Genomic DNA, 20922 nt, shown 5'->3' with positions numbered 1-20922 from the left:
CTACCCCAACCAAATGTGCCTGATACTTCACTTTCAATGCATATCCAGCATGGCTCTCTGCTTCTACAGCAGGGGAGAAGAAAAAAAAAACCAACAAGAGCTGTACAACATAGTCTAGGTAAAACAAATAAGCATGGGTGTAGCTTGCTTATCGCGGCGGTTACTGCCCCTACTACCCCTAACTAATCAAGCTAGATATTTCACTTGCATGCAGCTCCATCACTGCTCTCTACATTAATGGTGGGGGTGGAAGGGGAATAGAACAAGGAGCTAAGAGTAACAGATAAGAATGAGAGAAAAAATGTGTGAGGCTTGCTGGGCAGACTGGATGGGCCATTCGGTCTTCTTCTGCAGTCATTTCTATGTTTCTATGTTTCTATATGTCGCCGCGGCCCCTGGGAATGCTACGTCGCAGGGCCAAGGGGGGAGGGGTCCAACCGCGGTACGAAGTAGAGGAGAGGCTGGCCCCACCAGCATCCACCTCCTCAGTCCAACTGCAGAAGCTGCAAAGCAAAAAATGACAGCCAAAAACTTACCACCGAAGGACAGAAGAGGAAAGAGGACAAAGAAAGAAACGCAGTCCTGCTAGCAAGCCAACCAGGGCTGCAAGGCCCGGGCAGGGAGCTCAGAGAGACCCCCCCCCCCGAAAGTGAAAACTTTTTTTTTTTTTTTAACCCAGACCTGCTTGATGCTATCCTTAAAGGGAGAAAGAAGAATAACAAATGTGGAACAAAATCCACTAACTAGGGGAAGCAATGGTTCCCCTCCTCACATCTGCTGGAGTCAGAGAGATACTGGGGATCGGTGGAGGGTGCACCAGCTTATATGCCAGCACCCTCCGAAGTTTGCTCTGACTCCATCTGCTGGACGGGGGACATAACCCACCGTCTGGACTGATCCTGGTACGTACAGGGAATACATGCTGCTGAAGGAGAGGGGAGATATTTGGAGCCACCACTAGGAAGGATGAATGCAGTTGCCAAGGTGGGGAAGAGGAAGAGTCTCAATAGGGATGTCGGGAAAGAAAGGGACATGCTAGTTAAGAGATTGGGTTAGAGATAGGGATGCTGCTGAGTGGGAGAATCTGCTTAATACTATTTTCTTGGCTTATATCCACTCAGATATTCACCCAGAAAAATGGGTCACATTTTTCCACTGATTTTCTCCTGTTTTTGTTCTTGTCATAATAAATCCTGATAAATTCCCAGGAAAAATTTAAAAAATAACCGAAAATGAAGGTCCCTAAGTGTGGTATACATACTTTTCTACCGAAAATTCCACTGGTCTATCCAAATCATTGGAGCGGAACTCCCTGAATGCAGTCCTCCGTTCAGCTCTATCTAGTTTAACTTCTGCTCCCCAGTTTTCATTCTCACCTCCCCGGTCCACTCTTTTAGGAGGCCGCTTCTGACCTATAAGGAAAGGGAGAAAATACATTTTCAGAGACTTCAAACAAGGAACAAGAAAGCTCAGCTTTCAGCATATCATTATACACAGATTTTCACCATTGAAGATCATGAAAGTACAGTGGCTTGCAAAAATATTCAGCCCCCTAAAAGTCAGATTTGTGAGGATTACAAATGACACAGTGTTCCAGACAGTATGTTTATTGCAAACCATTATGCTCTTAAGAGTAAATTTTCAAAGTCACAATTTATTATTTCTCTGAATTTGTTTGGAAAATAAAATTAAAAACTGAAAAATCCTGCTTGCATAAGTATTCAACCTCTTCTGACTAGTACTTGGAAGAACCACCTTTTGCTACAACAACAGCTTTAGGCGTATTAGGGTAAGTTTCTAATAACTTTGAACACTGTTTGGAAGTAGATTCTTGCCCATTCTTCCTGACAGATTTAATCCAAATTGGTTGGATGATGCTAATGGAATGCAATTTTCAAATAGTAGCACAAATTCTCGAGTGGGCTTTAAGATCATGAGAGGTCTTGAACGAGTAGATGTGACTCTTATTTACAATTTCGAATAATAGAAGGACTAGGGGGCATTCCATAAAGTTAGCAAGTAGCACATTTAAGACTAATTGGAGAAAATTCTTTTTCACTCAACGCACAGTAAAGCTCTGGAATTTGTTGCCAGAGGATGTGATTAGTGCAGTTAGTGTAGCTGGGTTCAAATAAGATTTGGATAAGGTCTTGGAGAAGACGTAATTTCTTATGTTCTTATGGACTGTAATCTGGACTTTGACTTGGCCATTCTGGAACATTCACCTTTTTGCTCTTTTACCACTCATGCTGCTTTGGCCTTGTGCTTGGGATCATTGTCCTACTGAAAGATGAACTTTCTCCCGTTTTAGTTTTTTAGCAAACCGAAGCAGGTTGTCTTGCAGTTTCTCCCTGTATGTTAACACCATCCATTCTTCCTTCAATTTTAAGAAGATGCCCAGTCCCCACTGAGGAAAAACATCCCCACAACATGATGCTTCCACCCTATACTTCACTGTTGGGATTGTGGTTGCTGAGGAATGGGCAGTGTTAGGTAGAGCCACACTAATACAGTAAGTTTAAAATAGCCAAGCAGCCATGGACGCGGCCATTTTAAAAGATGCGTGCATATATACACACACCTTATAAAATCGGCTGAACGCACATAAATGTGCACACCATTTTATATGGATGAGTGCATATGGCGCTTCTACCGCATAAGTGGAGGGGATTTTAATATATATGCACGCCGACACAATTACCAGTTAAATCAGTTCATTCCTGCTTAGGAAGTCTTATCCTTTAACTTACCAAAAACCCCCTACCTGCCGTAACCTTTAAAACCTCACAGACTAGCCTAGTTTTTCTTGTTTTATAACTTACACGCCAACTACAGCAGAAGTAAAGTTACACGGTAGGACACCCTGGCATGCACTTGTGCATGTAAGTACTTACACGATAAGTTTCCATTTAAATTCCCAGAATACTCAGGCCCCGCCCCTTTTTGGACTTTTTCTTTTGTGCGCGTACCAGAAGATATGCGCATCCACGGACTCATAATTACACGCGCCACACACCAGCCCAAGAGACATGCATATCTCCCTGATTTGGCGCGTGTAAGGCTTTTAAATCTACCCCATAGCATTCTGAATTTTGGCCAAAAAGCTCAATTTTTGTCTCTAACCACAATACTTTATCCCACAGTAACAGAAATGACAGCAGAAAAGTACCAAATGTTTCATATAGTTTGCCCAGCAAGCTTAAGTTAGTAACTACCATTCTGCAGATTACTCCCATGTTTCTCTTACAGTTATTAACTGCCGCTCTGTGCAGTTATCCCCAAGCTTTATAATATCCCATAAAAATTGCAGCTAGTAACAATTTTACTAGGTGATCAGCTTTCTTGAAAATTCAGACAGTGCTGCTTGACGTGCTTTGCTTATGAACTTGGACATAGAAGTTCTGTGCTTTTTCCCTTAAGCCTGCGTATCAGTATCCCAGACCATAGAAATTGGGGCCCTCTGTTGTCAACTAAATCCAATTCCTCTTTTCCACCCTGCCATCTAAGCAGGGAGCAATGTTGCAGTTGCATTAAAAGCATCAAGGCATATTTGGCTACGGATAGTATTCTCCATGCCATCTGCTAAGGGTAGTAACCGTCATACCAGCCAGTTACTCCATTTCTCATTATTGTCCTCTAGCCTTTAGAGATCCACAGCGTTTATCCAATGTCCCTCTGAATTCTTCGACAGTTTTTGTCTTCACCACCTGCTCCAGAAGGGCATTCCAGGAATCCTCCACCCTCTCTGTGAAAAAATATTTCCTGACATTGGTTCTGAGCCATCCCCCCTGGAGTTTAATTTCATAACCTCAAGAGTTCTAGCGGTTACACATTAAGGTGGAAAGAAGGCAAAACATTTACCGGCATAGTTAAAAGGTGAGGTGAAAGAGGCTATTTTAGTCAAACGATCATTCAAAAATTGGAAGAAGGGTCCAACTGAAGAAAATAGGATAAAGTATAAGCATTGGCAAGTTAAATGTAAGACACTGTTTAGACAGGCTAAGAGAATTTGAAAAGAAGATGGCCATAGAGGCAAAAACTCACAATAAAATCTTTTTTAAATATATCCGAAGAAGAAAGCCTGTGAGGGAGTCAGATGGACCATTGGATGATCAAGGGGTTAAAGGGGCATGTAGCGAAGATAAGGCCATCGTGAAAAGTCTAAACAATTTCTTTACTTGAGTGTTTACTGAAAAGGATGTTTGAGAGATACCTGTTCCGGAGAAAGTTTTCATGGGTGATAATTCAGATCAACTGAACCAAATCACAGTGAACCTGAAAGATGTGGTAGGCCTGATTGACAAACTGAAGAGTAGTAAATCACCTGGACCAAATGGTATACACCCCAGGGTTCTCAAAGAAGTAAAAAAATGAAATTTCAGAAAAGCAAGTTTGCTTACCGTAAACGGTGTTTCCGTAGATAGCAGGATGAATTAGCCATGCTGTCATGGGAGTCCCAAGCTCCCGATCACGTTGTTCATGCTATGTATGTTTGTACGTGTTCATGAACAGTGTGGCAGTCACTGTGTTCAAGAGGATAGAGTGTGGAAGATTGCGTGCCCTATCTTCGCATCAGCGGCTGCTTGTTGATCAAGGCAGTAGTGCGATGTGAAGGTATGGAGCGATGACCATGTAGCTGCCTTACAAATGTCTATGGGTTGTACATGTTGAAGGTGTGCCAAGGAGGCCGCCACTGTTCTAACTTGGTGAGCTTTGGGAACAGAATGTAGCTGTAGGTTCTGTTTGTAATAGCAGAACTTGATGCACTGTGCTATCCAGCTGGAGATGCTGCGTTTAGCCACCGGTAGTCCAGGCGCCTTTGGGTCGAAAGAGACAAAGAGTTGAGAAACACGGGAGTCCGAGTTTGTTCTTTCTTTGTAGTATGCTAAAGCTCTTTTGCAATCTAGTGTATGCAATAATTTTTCCCTGTCATTTGCATGAGGTTTAGGGAAAAAATGGGTAGTTCTATGGTCTGATTGAGATGGAATTGAGAAACCACTTTTGGTAGGAAAGACGGGTGAGTTCGAAGAACCACTTTTTGGTGATGAAACTGTAAATACGGAGAATAATGGACCAAGGCCTATAGTTCACTGACTCGTCGTGCTGATGTTACAGCAATCAGTAACACTACTTTCCATGTGAGGTATTTAATATGTGCAGAGTCCATGGCCTCAAACGGGGAAAGCACAAGTTGTTCAAGAACTATGTTGAGGTTCCATGGAACTGGAGGTTTGAAAATCGGAGGACGAAAGTGAGTTAACCCCTTGATGAAACGAGATAGTAAAGGGTGATTGGAAATAGGAATATCGTTAAGTGGTCTGTGATATGCCACTATGGCACCGAGATGAACCCGAATGGATGACGTTGCAAGACCAGCTGTATACAGTGTATGCAGATAATCCATGAGTAAAGCAAAATTGCTTACCTTGTAATAGGTGTTATCCCAGGACAGCAGGATGTAGTCCTCACATATGGGTGACATCGGTAATGGAGCCCTATGTACGGAAAAACTTCTTTGAAAGTTTCCATGAAACTTTTGAATGGCACCGGAGTGCCTACTGAGCATGCCCAGCATGCTATGATATTCCCTGCCACAGGGGTCTCCCTGCAGTCTTGTTTTGTAGCAATAAGCGTTAGCCAAAAATAAAATAATAAAACGTAGCGGACCCAACTCCGCGGGGTGGCGGGTGGGTTTCGTGAGGACTACATCCTGCTGTCCTGGGATAACACCTATTACAAGGTAAGCAATTTTGCTTTATCCCAGGACAAGCAGGATGCTAGTCCTCACATATGGGTGATTAGCAAGCTAGAGGCCGAGTCATTTTGTGCTGAAGCAACAGTGAGGTATTGTTGTTGAAATGAATCAGCCGAAATCACAGCAGGTTGGATGTAGAAGGAATTGGGGTTACACTGGAAATAAGTTCTTTAAGACAGATTGTCCATATGCTGAATCTTGTCTTCCATGTTTGTCTAGACAGTAGTGAGCTGCAAAGGTGTGAAGAGAACTCCATGTTGCTGCTTTACAAATGTCCAGAATAGGTACAGAGCGAAGATGTGCTACTGAAGATGACATTGCTCTGACTGAGTGTGCTTTTACTCGCCCTTGAAGAGTAAGGCCTGCTTTGTCATAACAAAATTGTATGCAATCTGCTAGCCAGTTAGACAGAGTATGCTTACCCACTGCTTTACCTGGTTTGTTTGGGTCATAGGATACAAACAGCTGACTGGATTTCCTTTGGGCTGTTGTGCGGTTTAAATAAAAGGATAACACACGCTTACAGTCCAAAGTGTGTAAGGCTCTTTCTCCCTGGTGAGAGTGAGGCCTAGGAAAGAATGTTGGTAAAACTATTGATTGGTTCAAGTGAAATTCCATGACAACTTTAGGAAGGAATTTTGGATGTGTCCGGAGGACTACCCTGTCATGGAGGAACTTTGTAAAAGGTTCGTATGTGACTAGCACTTGTAATTCACTGACCCTTCTAGCTGATGTAATGGCTATGAGAAATACCGTTTTCCAAGTTAGGTATTTAAGGTCACAAGTATTTATGGGTTCAAAAGGAGAACGCATAAGTCTAGTTAAGACTACGTTCAGGTCCCATTGTATGCTTGGGGAATGAACTGGAGGTTTAATGTGAGTTAGGCCCCTCATGAATTTACTGACGAGAGGCTGTGTGGAGATAGGAGCATCTTCCAGCTTATTATGGTAAGCTGAGATTGCACTTAAGTGTACCCTTACAGATGATGTCTTAAGACCAGAGTCTGAGAGATGGTAAAGGTAATCTAGTAGTGAGGTAGTGGGGCAAGTGAAAGGATCCAAATCTTTCTGAGTGCACCACAGTGTAAACAGTTTCCATTTGTAGGAATAATTCTTTCTAGTGGAAGGTTTACGTGCAGCTATAAGTACTTGAGATATAGCGGATGGAAGGTTGAGAGGCTGTAAGATCAAGCTCTCAACATCCATGCTGTCAGGGACAGGGACTGAAGGTTGGGATGGCACAACTGACCCTGTTCTTGAGTTATGAGATTGGGAGCTACTCCCAGGCGAATTGGATCCCTGACTGAGAGATCTAGCAGTGTGGGAAACCATATCTGTCGAGGCCAATATGGGGCTATGAGTATCATTGTCCCCTTGTCCTGTTGTAGCTTCACTAGAGTCTTGGTTATGAGTGGTATCGGTGGATACGCGTATAACAGGCCTGAATTCCAAGGGCGAGCAAATGCGTCCTTTGGTAGGCTGTTCTGCTGCCGGAGTAGAGAGCAGTAATTGTTCACTTTGTAGTTCAGGTGGGATGCAAAGAGATCTATTGTCGGTTGACCCCAACGCTGAAATATCTTGGTTGTTAGCAATGGATCCAGAGACCACTCGTGTGGTTGGAAGTGACGGCTGAGGTGATCCGCAACTGTGTTGTGGATGCCTGCTAGGTAGGTGGCTCGTAGCAGAATTGAGTGTGCTAGGGCCCAGTCCCAAATTTGAGCTGCTTCCTGACAAAGGAGGTACGACCCTGTGCCTCCCTGCTTGTTGATGTACCACATGGCTACTGTGTTGTCCGTTTGGATCAGAACAGTCTTCTGTGATAGGCAGTCTTTGAATGCATGAAGCGCATAACGTATAGCTCGAAGCTCCAGGAAATTTATTTGAAAAGAGGCTTCGAGCTGTGTCCACTTGCCCTGTGTTTTTAGATGACCAATATGTGCTCCCCACCCTAAGGTGGATGCATCTGTAGTCAAAGTCACTTGTGGAACTGGTTGCTGGAAAGGTAGGCCCTTGAGCAGGTTGTTCATTGATGTCCACCAGAGGAGCGCAGATTTGAGCTCTGGTGTGATGTAAATAGGAGTGGACATTGGTTGAGTGGCTTCTATCCACTGTGCTTTGAGTGTCCATTGTAGAAGTCGCATGGTCAATCTGGCCATGGGAGTTACATGAACCGTGGAAGCCATGTGCCCTAGAAGAATGAGGCACTGGTGAGCTGTTACCTGGAATTGGTTGCGAAGATTGTGAGTCAACAGTACAAGTGTTTGAGCACGGTCTCTTGGAAGAAAAGCTGTTGCAATGGTAGTGTTTAGTTCTGCACCTATGAACTGTATCAGATGAGTTGGTGACAGATGGGATTTCTGGTAGTTGATGAGAAATCCCAAGGAGTGAAGCACTAGGATGGTGAGCTTGAGAGAAGTGAGAGCTCCTTCTTTTGATTGACTTTTGATGAGCCAATCGTCCAGATAAGGGAACACGTGCACTCTTTGCTTGTGGAGGCGTGCCACTGCTGCAGCCATGCACTTTGTGAATACTCGTGGTGCTGATGCAAGGCCGAATGGCAGCACTCTGTATTGAAAATGCTGATCCAGTACCTGAAATCGCAGGTACTGGCGATGAGGAGGAAAAATGGGAATGTGAGCGTATGCATCTTGAAGATCCAGAGAGCAGAGCCAATCTCCCCTTTGAAGAAGAGGCAGAATGGTGCCTAGGGATACCATTCTGAATTTTTCTTTTTTGAGAAATTTGTTGAGATTTCTGAGGTCTAGAATGGGACGAAGGCCTCCTGTTTTCTTTGGAATGAGGAAATATCTGGAGTAGAATCCTCTGCCCTTTTGAGGCCCAGGAACTGGTTCTATGGCCCTGGTTCTCAGAAGGGTGGATAATTCTGTTTGAAGAATTATGGAGTGTTGATTTATTCTGAAAGAGTGAAGTGGTGGATTTTCCATTGGGATAGTTAAGAAATCCAGCCTGTAACCGTGAGTCGTGATGGATAACACCCACTGGTCGATGGTGATGGAGGTCCAATTGTTGTGGAAGTACTGTATGCGACCTCCTACTGGTGTTTCTGGGAACGGGTTGATCTAGCTGCTGCTCTCTGGGGCTTTTCAGAAACCAGAAGTGGTGGCCGTTTGTGGAGGTGTTTGAGCCCTTGCAGGCCTTTGTCTAGGCTGCTGGCGTTGTGTTGGGCGGCTAGCTCTTGGCCTACCTGCTGGGGGGTAATATCGATGTGGGCGATAATAAGGCCGTCGAGTGTCACGCCTTGGAAATTTCCTGGCAGAAGGCTGAGTCTCTTGTGGTTGGGACGACAACTGTTTCAAGGTTTCAGTGTGGTCCTTTAGGGTTGCCACAGCTTCTTTTATTTTCTCACCAAAGAGATTGTCCCCTGAGCAAGGTAGATCTGCCAAATGTTCTTGAACCTCTGGGCGCAGATCAGAGGCTTTGAGCCATGCCCATCTTCTTGCTGCAATACCTGATGCTGAGAGCCTTGCAGCAGTTTCAAAACAATCGTAGGTTGCTCGAACCTCATGTTTCCCAGAGTCAAGGCCCTTATGAACTATGTCCTGTAAGGATTCCTGATATTGTTCAGGGAGAGAGAGAGAGAGTTCCTGAACCTGCTTCCAAAGGTTTCTTTGGTACTGGTTCATGTACAGTTGGTAAGATGACATTTTTGAAACCAGCATTGAACCTTGAAAGATTTTTCTTCCTAGGTTAGCCAAGAGCCTACTCTCTTTCCCAGGTGGTACAGAGGAGTGAGATTTTTGCCGCTTTGCTTTCTTTTGAGCGGATTCCACGACCACTGATTGGTGGGGCAACTGTATTTTTTGGAACCATGGAATAGGTTGCACCAGATATGTTGATTCTGCTCTTTTATTAACTGCAGATACTGAACCCGGATGCTCCCAAATTCTATATTGTAGTTCCTGGAACACCTCATGAACCGGGACTGCTAACATCTCCTTGGGAGGGTCCACAAACTGGAGGACTTCCAAGGTCTTCTGACGTGCATCCACTTCGGTTTGAATGGGAAAGGGAATGGTGTCAGCCATCTCTTTAACAAAGTTGGTAAAAGAGAGGTCCTCAGGAGGAGATTTCCTGTGGTCATCTGGCGGAGAAGGCTCTGAAAATATTTCCTCATCAGATGAAAATTCAGAGCTGGTGTCTATAGGAATCTCATGTGTGTGATGAGGACGAGATGGTAAGACTGGAGAACGAGGCCTTGGGGGTCTTGGAACTCCAGATGGGCCTGGAATCTGGTCCATTGGAATCTTCTTATTGAGGATGTCCAGTAATGTGTCCAGTTTGGTAAAAACGTGATGTAACCCGGATATATCCTCCTTGGTCACCGGTGCTGGCATCGGAGATATCGGTGCGGGCACCGGTGTAGGTACCGGTGGAGGTACCTGTGGCATCGGTGGAGGTACCGGAGTAGGCATCGATGTCGGTTCCCGTGCCCTCGTCGGTGTCTGCGGCATCGATGGTGATGGCTCTGTGGGTGATGGAACGGGTATCGGTGGGGTTGTCGCATCACTTAGAGCCTGATACACCGCTTGACGGATAAAGGCTTGAAGTTCCGCTCTCACAGCTGGTGATAACAGAGCAGCTGTGGAGGGAGGCGGTGATGGCGATGCCAATACAACCTCAGAGCCCTGAGGAGGTATGGAGCCCGTCACCGATATCGGTGGGGATCGCCCTTCACTAGGCCTCGGAGCCTCAGTCCCCGTCCGGGGTTTCTTTGCCGGCGAGGCCGTGCCCTCCGATGGATTCTGTGTCATCGTTACCTGGCGTCTCCGATGCCGGTGGTGGTGCTTTTCCTTCTGCTTTTCGCTTCCCGAGGTTGATGCTTTTGAAGACACCGAAGGGGACGGCGTTGAGGCATCTCCCGCCTCCGGACGTTTCTTCTTCAGGGTTGGTTGACGTACGGAAGCGGATGGAGAAGATTGCGCTGAGGTCGAGGGCCGTGGAAGCAATTGGATGTTAAATAATTGCTCCATCTTTTCGGCCCGAAGACGACGACCTTTTGCTGTCATTTCCGCACATGATTTACATGTTTGGATATTGTGGTCTTTGCCGAGGCAAAGAACACATTCGAAGTGAGGGTCGGTAATCAAAATAGTCCTCACGCAGTTTGGGCACTTTTTGAAGCCCGAGGCCATGGTGCCGGACAGCCGTCGACGGCGATAAGCCGAAAAATATCGTTCCCGGCCGGGAATCGACAACGGAAAAAAGTTATAGGAAGGGAAACCCTTGCGGACGGAGTAATTTTTTTCCGAAAATACGAATTTTTTTCGCTAGGTGAAATTCACCTCAGGACTCCAATTTAGCCCGCGATGCTAACGGCTTCGCGGAAAAGACTGAAGGGAGACCCCTGTGGCAGGGAATATCATAGCATGCTGGGCATGCTCAGTAGGCACTCCTGTGCCATTCAAAAGTTTCATGGAAACTTTCAAAGAAGTTTTTCCGTACATAGGGCTCCATTACCGATGTCACCCATATGTGAGGACTAGCATCCTGCTTGTCCTGGGATAAACATTACAACACATGTCTGCTGTTCTGGTTGTTGTCATATGGCTAACCATTTTCCTCACAGGAGGTCGGCGTGGGGCGGCAACAGGGCCGGAGAGCCTAGGCTGGGGGGGCTCTAGGGTTAACAATAATACTGAACTATTATCTCTTCTGTATAATTTTCCCTCTGAGTAGACCATGATTCCTTCCACACTGAGATTAGCGAGTCTGAATGTGAATGGGTTAGGTAATCTTACCAAAAGGGCAAAAGTATTACAACACCTTCGCAGAAACAAAATAGATATCGCCTGCCTTCAGGAGACGCACCTGATGGCAGCAGAAAAGTAAAAAGTTGTGCCGTGACTGGGTGGGGCAAGCCTTTTACTCGCCGGCAAATGGCAAAAAAGCAGGGGTGGCAATGTTATTTCATAAATCTTTACATTTCCAATTAATTTCTGAGTTAGCGGAACCTGACGGCAGATACAATATAATCATGGGCTAGCTAAATGGCAAACAATTAACATATATAATGTATATGGACCTAACTCAGTGTCCCCTGTTTTTTTTTTCCCCCACTATCTAATGGGTCGGATAATGCAACATATGAAGGGCTGCCTCTTTGTACTTGGGGACTTTAACACGGTAATGGGTCCCCGTGTGGATCGGTCCACTAATCCTGATGTTAGAAGGAACAATAATACCCCCACATGTCTAGCCAAATTCTGTAAGAGCAGTCAACTTTTAGATTTTTAGAGGAATTTACACCCTGAGGAGCGGGACTATACTCATGTTTCTAAAGCCCATAAGTCCTTATCACGTATTGATTATATTTTTGGAGTCCAATCTATCTTTCCGCATGTTAAAGAGATGCACATAGGGCAAGCCAGTGTATCAGACCATGCACTGATATGGGCAGATATCCAAATAGGGGTACAACCCCAGCTCACTAAAAGGTGGCGATTTCCTGCATATATGACAGATGACATGGACTTCCAAAAATATCTCCAAGACAAGTGGTCACTTTTTAATGAGGCCAACGACCTGCACAAGGATGGCCCACACTTATTTTGGGAAACAAGCAAAGTTGTTATGAGGGGGGAAATAATTTCATATTTACGATCAAGAAACAAGAAACTGAATTCTAAAATATTACAATTAGAAACGGCGTTACAACTAGCTAAACAACAGATGATTAGCCATCCATCTCCCACGAATATACAATCCTATCACTAAATACTTGGGGAACTACATGGATACCTACACCAAAGGGCTATGAAGAGTTTTCAGTTTGCAGAACATAAATTCTTTAGATTTGGGAATAAAACTGGAAAATTGCTAGCAAATATGGTAAGGGTGCGACGTAGTAGGGCCCACATTGAAAAACTGAGGACTCCACGAGGCACATGGGTTATACGTGAAACAGAGATTGGGGAAACACTACGTACATTTTATGCTCAATTATATACGGAAGATAGAGTAAGAAGTCCAGCTGAGGAAGAAAAATTTTTCCAACAATTAAACCTCCCTCAATTAACGCTGCTGCAATTGGAAAACCTTAACAAGCCGATCACACCATTAGAATTATCCCGAGTAATTCAATCCAGTAATATAGGTAAGGCCCCAGGACACAATGGGTTCTCTTATGATTACTTTAAAATTCTACACAGCCAAATTTCGGAACATTTATGTAATTTCTTCCAAGAAGGGGTGGCTAAGGGTAGATACCCATCTGATTTCAACAAAGCATATATTACTGTGCTACCCAAGCCAGGCAAAGACACGATGCAGGCAGCGTCATAGAGGCAGATATCACTGCTTAATTGTGACCTTAAGTTGCTTGCCAATGTGCTAGCTTCCCGCTTAAGTACAGTGCTTCCTCATCTCATCTCGAGTAATCAAGACAGCTTTGTCCAAGGTCGATTGGCCAGTTCCCACATAGTAAACTTAACCTCCGCAATGGATTACTGCTTATCACATCATATAAATTCTATAGCTGTTAGTTTCGACTCGGAAAAGGCCTTCGATAGGGTGGCCTGGCCCTACCTATTTTCAGTATTGGGCAGATATGGATTTACAGGACACATTCTCCAATATTTTCGACTCCTTTATATGAATCCTACATCCCATTTACTGGTTAACGGAACCATTACTAAACCCTTCACACCTCAGAGGGGAGTCAGACAGAGGTGCCCCTTGTCACCACTATCCTTAGACCCTCTACTGAGAATTATAGCAGCAGATGAAGCAATTAAGGGGCTAGAAGTTGAGAATACCTCATAAAATTGTGGCATTTGCGGACGATTTACTCATTTTTCTAACAGAGCCAATGATCTCTCTTCCACATGTCTTAGAACACCAAAATAAATTTGGCTCATTTTCAGGCCTAAAGATCAATAGAGACAAATAGGAAGCAATGCCCGTATTCGGTGGTTTAAGACAGGCTTGGGGTCTGGGGTTTCCACTGCATTGGTCTGGAAGCCATCTTAAATATCTAGGAGTTCTGATACCTTTAGACATCACTAAAATTTACCAAACAAATATTCGCCCCATGCTGCAAAATCTCAAAGACCATTTAGCGAGGTTGAAGCAATTGCCATTATCACTCACAGGCAGGATCCAACTGTTTAAAATGAATGAACTACCGAGGTGGCTTTATGTATTACAGATGCTCCCCATTTGGTTACACAAGTCTGATCTCTTGGAGATTCAAAAGGCTCTTCGGAATTTTATATGGCAAGGACGCAAAGCAAGAATAGCATTGAGATGGATTTGCGAACCCTTATGTAATGGGGGTCTGACATGCCTGGATTTTAAAAAGTATAAATTCATATGTATGCTGCGCCATATTAAAGATTGGTTTGCGGGGTCCTCTTTTCATTCATCCACATTACATCTGCAAGCATGGTTCCAAGGGGCAGCCTTGACAGCCCTCATACAAATACAAACAACCTTCATCCCAGCTAGGGTGGAGAAAAGCATGGCACAGTTTGCAAACACATATGGGTACTCAGTTTAACCTGACAACTTTTTTTTTTGAAATTTAAGGTTTATTAGAGAAAGATAATACCGACAATACAAAACCATACAGCATCTGTGAAGCATGTACAATAACAAAATTGACAGTAGAATAGATGCAATAAAGACTTACAACAGATTCTCTGCTTTTCTCAGTTATTGTGTAAACATATCCCCTCCCTTCTGTTCCCCTCACCCCCCACCCTTCTCCCCTACCATCCCTGGGAGCTCCTGCAAAGGTAGTATGAACAAATAACATAAGAGAAAATCAAACATAAAAGGAAATCATAGCTTCTTCTGTTGTTGTTGCCATGTTAGGTATAAAGACCAGGTACGCTGAAAGGCCCCTATTTGTTTCCGACGGTGCGCCGTAATCTTACTAAGGGTACAAACCTTTGCCACCCGTGACTGAACCTGCAATAATGTAGGTACACCCTGAGACTTCCAGTGTAAAGCTATCTCACATCGAGCAGAGGTGACCACCAATCTAACAAAACGCTGTAAGGCCGTGTCGAGCTGTGGATAGTCTGAGTTAAGCAGGGCAACTATGGGGGTTAGAGTAATAGAAACATGCAATATGTCTGAAAGCCACACAGCCAGTCCCTGCCAAAACTGGGAAACAGCAGCACACTCCCACCACATATGATAAAAGGAACCTCGCTCCCCACAACCCCTCCAGCACCGATCCGAGGCCGTGGAATAAATTTTATGGAGTTTAGCGGGGGTATAATGCCACCGATAAAGGAGTTTGAAACTATTTTCCAAGTAGGAGGCTGAGATAAGACCCTTACACCCCACTGTAAAGATAGTGTCCCAAAAGTCGTCACCCTGCGGGGACCCCAGATCAGCCTCCCAGGCGGACAGGTATGTTGGGCGCGTTCCCATACCCTGAAGGAGCAGCTTATTAACCTGACAACTTTTATCCCAATTTGCGGCAATCCACAGTTTGCACCTGGAATTAACAACCAACTATTTTGTAAGTGGGGGGTTGTAGGCTTAAAATATCTAGGCCAATTAGTCAACACTTCTCTAAAGCAAGTGTACAGCTTTCTGGAACTTCAGACTAAATACGGATTACCTAATTCTGATATGTTTGCTTATATGCAAGTTAGACATATTTTAGCAATAGGATTACAGAGCTACCCATTAGCAGATTACAGATTTCTAGAATCTTTGTTCCTGGGTCCTTACGTAGGCAAGCCCAAGTGTACCTTTTTTGTACGAGCCTTAAAGCAATATAAACCAGTTCCGCTGCATGAGGTTATAGCCCAACGGTGGAAATGTTATCCGACTTTGGAAATATCTGCCATGGATTTTAAGGAATACTTGAATCACATACCTAAAATTTCTGATAACTCCAATATAAGGGAAATACAATTTAATTTCATATGGCAATATTACTAATCCCAGCAGAAGGCCTTTCACTTGAAAATTTGCTCCTCTCCCATGTGTCTGAAGTGTGCACATACACATGGCAACTATTTCCATTGTTTCTGGATGTGCCCTAAGGTGAAAACATTTTGGAAAGCAATTCAAGCTATGTTTTCCCAATGTTATGGAAATCCTATCCCAGATGATCCTCAGTTCTGGCTCTTTGGGAAGCTCCAAAATGTACGGATTAATTCCTAATATGCAAAGGAGATTTCTTGAAATAGCGGCGATACAAGCCAAACAAGTCATACTATCTTTATGGCTCTCCACAGATGCTCCTGTGCACCAAAGGTGGTTAAATAAGATGTTAAAAGTGGCTAGTTTTGATAGCATCACAGCCCAACAGGGCTCAGAAAGCAAAAAGAAACAAAAAGAATTTATGGGCTCCCTTTCTTTCCAAATTCTCGGGATCCACACAGGGGAACCAACAACCTTAGGATAAAATGGTTAGTCTATTATGGGAACCCCTCAGTATTGGTATAGGCCTGGGTGAAACTCTTGAATTGGGACTACAAACGAGTCAAAATTGTCAGCAGCACGACAGTTAAGAACATTAAGACCAGAAGAGGAAATAAGTAGTGATCCATCACAGACATAGCCGACTAAGCACTATTGACAGCAACCAAGGTACAGAACGTTACAGACAGTTACAGTTACAGAAAATTCCAGATTATTACTGAATATCCAGAATACACAGGAGAAACAAACGATGAGCTAGTGAGGTAAGGGGTGAGGGGGAAGGGTAAGGAGGGAATAATTGGGGTACACCATAAGCGATTATAGATATTGAATGTAATCCTGGGATATTTGATTAACTTATCAAATATACCTTGATGATATTACTAATCACCTGTTTATTGTAGTCTTACACTAAATTTGATGAGAGGCAATATCCAGTCAAATTTTAAAGACCTAAAGATCCCAGAAACGTGTTGATCATATTCCCAATACATCACAATACCTTAAACATTTTTTTGTCAAGAAATGATTAAGTTGTTACGTTAAGTTTATTTTCTGGTTGCCATTCTGTTCTTGTTGGTCAAGCTAGGGGTTGCTATACTGTTGTAAACATTACGGTAGCGTTGATGTATGATTTCTGACTCTTCATGATTCTTTCTGATGCCAATATGTATTTTACATGTTTATTTACATGTACTTGCCAGGTTCTTATGACCTGGATTGGCCACTGTTGGAAACAGGATGCTGGGCTTGATGGACCCTTGGTCTGACCCAGTATGGCATGTTATGTTCTTAATAAAAAATATATTAAAAAAAAAAAAAAAAAAAAAAAAAAAAAGATTTGTCTTGCCGAAGGTCTGTGTGTTAAGTTCAGAGAATGTAGGAGTTGACATCTGCTGCTTCTTGTCTTCCGGCACGTACGCTCTGTTTCGTCTGGTGTCCAGACAAGCCCTGATGAATTGTAGAGTTTGAGTTGGCTGCAGATGTGATTTCTGAAAATTGATTACAAGTCCCAACTCCTGTAAGCAGTTTATTACCCGGAGGTGGTCGATCAAGATGTCCGGAGTCGAGGCTATTATCAACCAATCGTCCATATATGAAAAGATTGTCATACCTTGTTGTCTGAGATGAGCCACCACCACCATGCATTTGGTGAAATCTCTGGGTGCAGCCAATAGGCCAAAGGGAAAAACCTTGTATTGGTAGTGTTGATGCTGGTATCGAAAGCATAGGTATTGCCAAGAAGATGGATGAATCGGAATGTGTGTGTAGGCATCCTTCAAATCTATTGAGCACATCCAATCATTGGGTTGAATTAGGGGTAGAATGGATTTCTATGATATCATTTTGAATTTTTCTTTGACCATGAATTTGTTGAACTCCCGAAGATCAGGTAGTGGGCGAAGGCCTCCAGATTTCTTAGGAATGAGGAAATATGGGGAATAAAAGCCTGAGTTTCGGGCTGTCAGGGAAATTAGTTGTATTGCTTGTTGTTTGTGCAGTAAGGCAATCTCCTCCCCGAGCTGGGAAGGAGATATTTGTGGTATTCGAATTGTGAGATGGGGCAATGTGGGTTTCGTTGTAAATTGGAGTTGGTAGCCATGTTTTACAATCTCTAGAACCCATTGGTCTGACGTTATATTTTCCCAGGCTGATAGGTGAGAGTGGATTCTGCCAGGGGGTTCATGGTGCTGTGGTGGCGGCTGTGGTCCTAAAAAGATTGTGTTGACTTTACAGGGGCTGCAGGTTGTTGGGCTGGCTGCCTCTGGTTCCGTGGTTTGCCCCTTCGCTGATGTGGATGTTGTTGTTGCGGTTGCGGATGCTGATGCTGATATGATTGATAAGAAGGTGTCCTGTATTGCTGGTAAGATCTATACAGTCTGTGAGAGAATTGTTGTCTACGAGCAGTGCCGAAATAACAGCAAGAAGAAAACTGGGATGGAGTCATTAAGGATTGAACCGCTATAGCTTCGTCCTTAAGTTTATTAACTGCATCTTGGAAATGTTCTCCAAATAAATTGTCTCCTGTACATGGGAGGTTGACGAGCTTTTCATGAAGATCTTCTCTGATGGCACTCGCCCGAAGCCATGCCATTCTGCGGGCTGCAATGGCTGCAGCGGCTGCAGCAGGCGCTCTGGAAGATGTCTCAAACCCTTCATACACTGCTCATAAAAGGTGTCTAGAACACTCTTCCATATCATGGAGAGGTGGTGGAATCGGTTCTCCGTAGATGTAAGTATACCTTTGGTTGCTTGGATGCACTCATACATATATTGTACCATATACAACTGATGGTGCTGTATGCGAGCATTCAACATTGCGTTCTGGTAAATACATCTCGCACACTCGTCTAAACACCGGTTATCGCGTCCCGGTGGGTAGGAGGTGTGTGTTTTCGATTTCTTAAACCTTTGCATCGTGGATTCGACCATTAGTGATGCATGTGGCAACTAGGGCACAGTGTAGTGAGAAGTTTCCAGTCGATAGCAGGGCTGAATTAGCCATGCTGTCATGGGATCTGTCAATCAGGTCCGGGAGGCGGAGCTTTACAAAGCAGAGATTTAGATTTTAGCTCTCTGCGGCTGTGCGTGTGTTCCCGCGCAGGAAAGTAACATTCTCCTCAGTGTTTTTTCTGCGAGCGGGATTTCACGCGCGGCTGACCTCTCCTCAGCGTTTTCTTATTTTTCTGAAATGTCAAAAAAGCCGGGGTTTAAACCCTGAAACTGTGGCAAGGTGTCGGTCACGGATGGCCATGACCGATGTTACCGATGCCTGGGGCCAGAGCATAAATTACAAAATTGTGACTTTTGTGCTCGAATGTCCAAGAGCCCAAAAACAATGGGCCTACAGAATACTTGAACTTTTCACTTTTTCCAAGCCATCGGAGGCTCATTCTTCACCTGGTCCCTCGTCAACGGCGGCTCCGTCAAAAAAAAAAAAAAAAAAAAGAGCGTCGTCGTGGGATCCTCAACCCTCCAGGCTTGGAGGTAAGGACTTACCGAGAAGACATAGGCCATCGGATCCGAGAGGACTGAAAGAGCCTCTGCGTTCGGCGCAGGAAACAATGGCGCCTAAAACTTCGGCACCGAAAACTTATTTGCCCGACGTACCTTCTGCGCCCAAATCACCACTGGCGCAAAACACTTCTGCACCCGAATAGACATCGGCGCACAGGATATCTGCGTGCACAGCGCAGAAAACATGCACATAAGGCACCGAAGACATCTGCGCGCATATCGCCGGAGACCTCTGCACGCTCGGCGCCCACTTATGCGCACAAGTCGCCATATGCGCACAACCTGCAGAAAACATCGGCGCACATGGTGCCGAAGACATTGCCGCACCCGACAGCAAACAGTTCGATGCACAATGGACTACAAAAGTCCAAGCAATCATATCATTCAATACCACATGGGGTAAAACAAACATCAGTCCCCAGATGTATCTCATTCCACCTCTTCAGATTCTAATTCTACAGAGGTGAAGTCAAAATGTATCAGATGATCGCCGTCGGGAGGTGGAATCCACAGAGGATTGTCTCGCCATCATAGGCGATCACATCACAAAGCTGTGGAGACAAGAGATACATGGGCAGTGAGCCCTTCTACTTCTAGGTCATCTCACCCATGAAATGTAGATTCCTTATCTCGTAGACAAATAATACAAATCAATTCCTCTGCTGCATCTACATCCTCAGATAATTCTGTTAGGACCACAGAGGACAATATGGGGAACAAGTATGATGTGCCAACTGCTTCCCCTGTAACTCCTCCGGTACAACCTAAAGCAGGTGAACTACCAAAACAATCTGGTCGTTCAACAATGCCTCCTCAAACAAGAGAGGCATTTTTTCAATTATCCCAATCTTTGGCGGGGTTTTACGAAACTCTTCAATCATCCTTTAAGATGTCTAACGAACTATCAGTGAGTTCCCCGGAACACAGTATACATACTTCCAGGGAAACGTTGGTGGAGCCTCCGGCATCCCCAATGACAAACTGACCAATTTCACCAATTCAACAGCAAGATACCCCTATAGATTCTTTGTCTCCGCAAACATCCCCATTTTCATCTACCGGATTCCCATTGGATCCACAGGAACAACCATAGGAACCGTACTTTCCTCCAGAGGACCTGATATACCCAAAAGTTTTAGAAAAATTGGGCACAATACTACATCTGGAGGTCCAAAAGGAGACAGACCCTAGATCAGAAACCTTTGGTCTCCTAAAGATTATCGATGCTCCGGGAGAACCAACATCTCTACTACCACACGAATTATTACATAATGTCTTACAGAAGTCATGGGAAACCCCTTACTCTCTATCAGCGGTTTCCAAGAAAACGGATATAAAATTCCGTATGCAAAAGACATCGCCTTACTCTATACCACAACTGCCACATACTTCAATTGTAGTAGAGTCGGCAATGCAAAGATTCAAAAAAGCAAAGTCGCATACCTCATATCCACCAGGCAAGAACAACCGGTGTTTAGATGACTTTGGCAGGAAGATGTATCACAACTCAATGCTGAATGCCCGCATTATGCACCATCAATTTTACATGGTACAATACCTATATGAGTGCATACAAGCCACAAAAGGTATGCTTTCCTCGACGGCAGATTCAATTCCACCACCTCTTCATGACATGGAGGAGTGTTCTCAACACCTTCTGCGGTCGATATATGAGGCATTTGAAACATCTTCTAGGGCGTCTGCGACAGCCATCGTAGCCTGTAGGATGGCATGGTTACGCT

The 20922-nt window shown here is 44.3% G+C and overlaps 1 protein-coding gene across 1 annotated transcript in view; it reads right to left on the bottom strand.

Annotated features, from left to right (window-relative positions):
• Positions 1 to 20922, bottom strand: part of HABP4 (hyaluronan binding protein 4) — a 346012-nt gene that overhangs the window by 261744 nt on the left and 63346 nt on the right. The window contains exon 2 of the mRNA XM_029617782.1: positions 1262 to 1412. Coding sequence (XP_029473642.1) covers positions 1262 to 1412 — 151 coding nt within the window. The remainder of the gene's footprint in view (positions 1 to 1261; positions 1413 to 20922) is intronic.

This window comes from Rhinatrema bivittatum, chromosome 1 (genome assembly GCF_901001135.1).
Source record: "Rhinatrema bivittatum chromosome 1, aRhiBiv1.1, whole genome shotgun sequence".
Taxonomy (NCBI): Eukaryota; Metazoa; Chordata; class Amphibia; order Gymnophiona; family Rhinatrematidae; genus Rhinatrema; species Rhinatrema bivittatum.
Note: the sequence above shows the minus strand (reverse complement) of the source record. Positions and strands in the feature narration are given on the sequence as shown.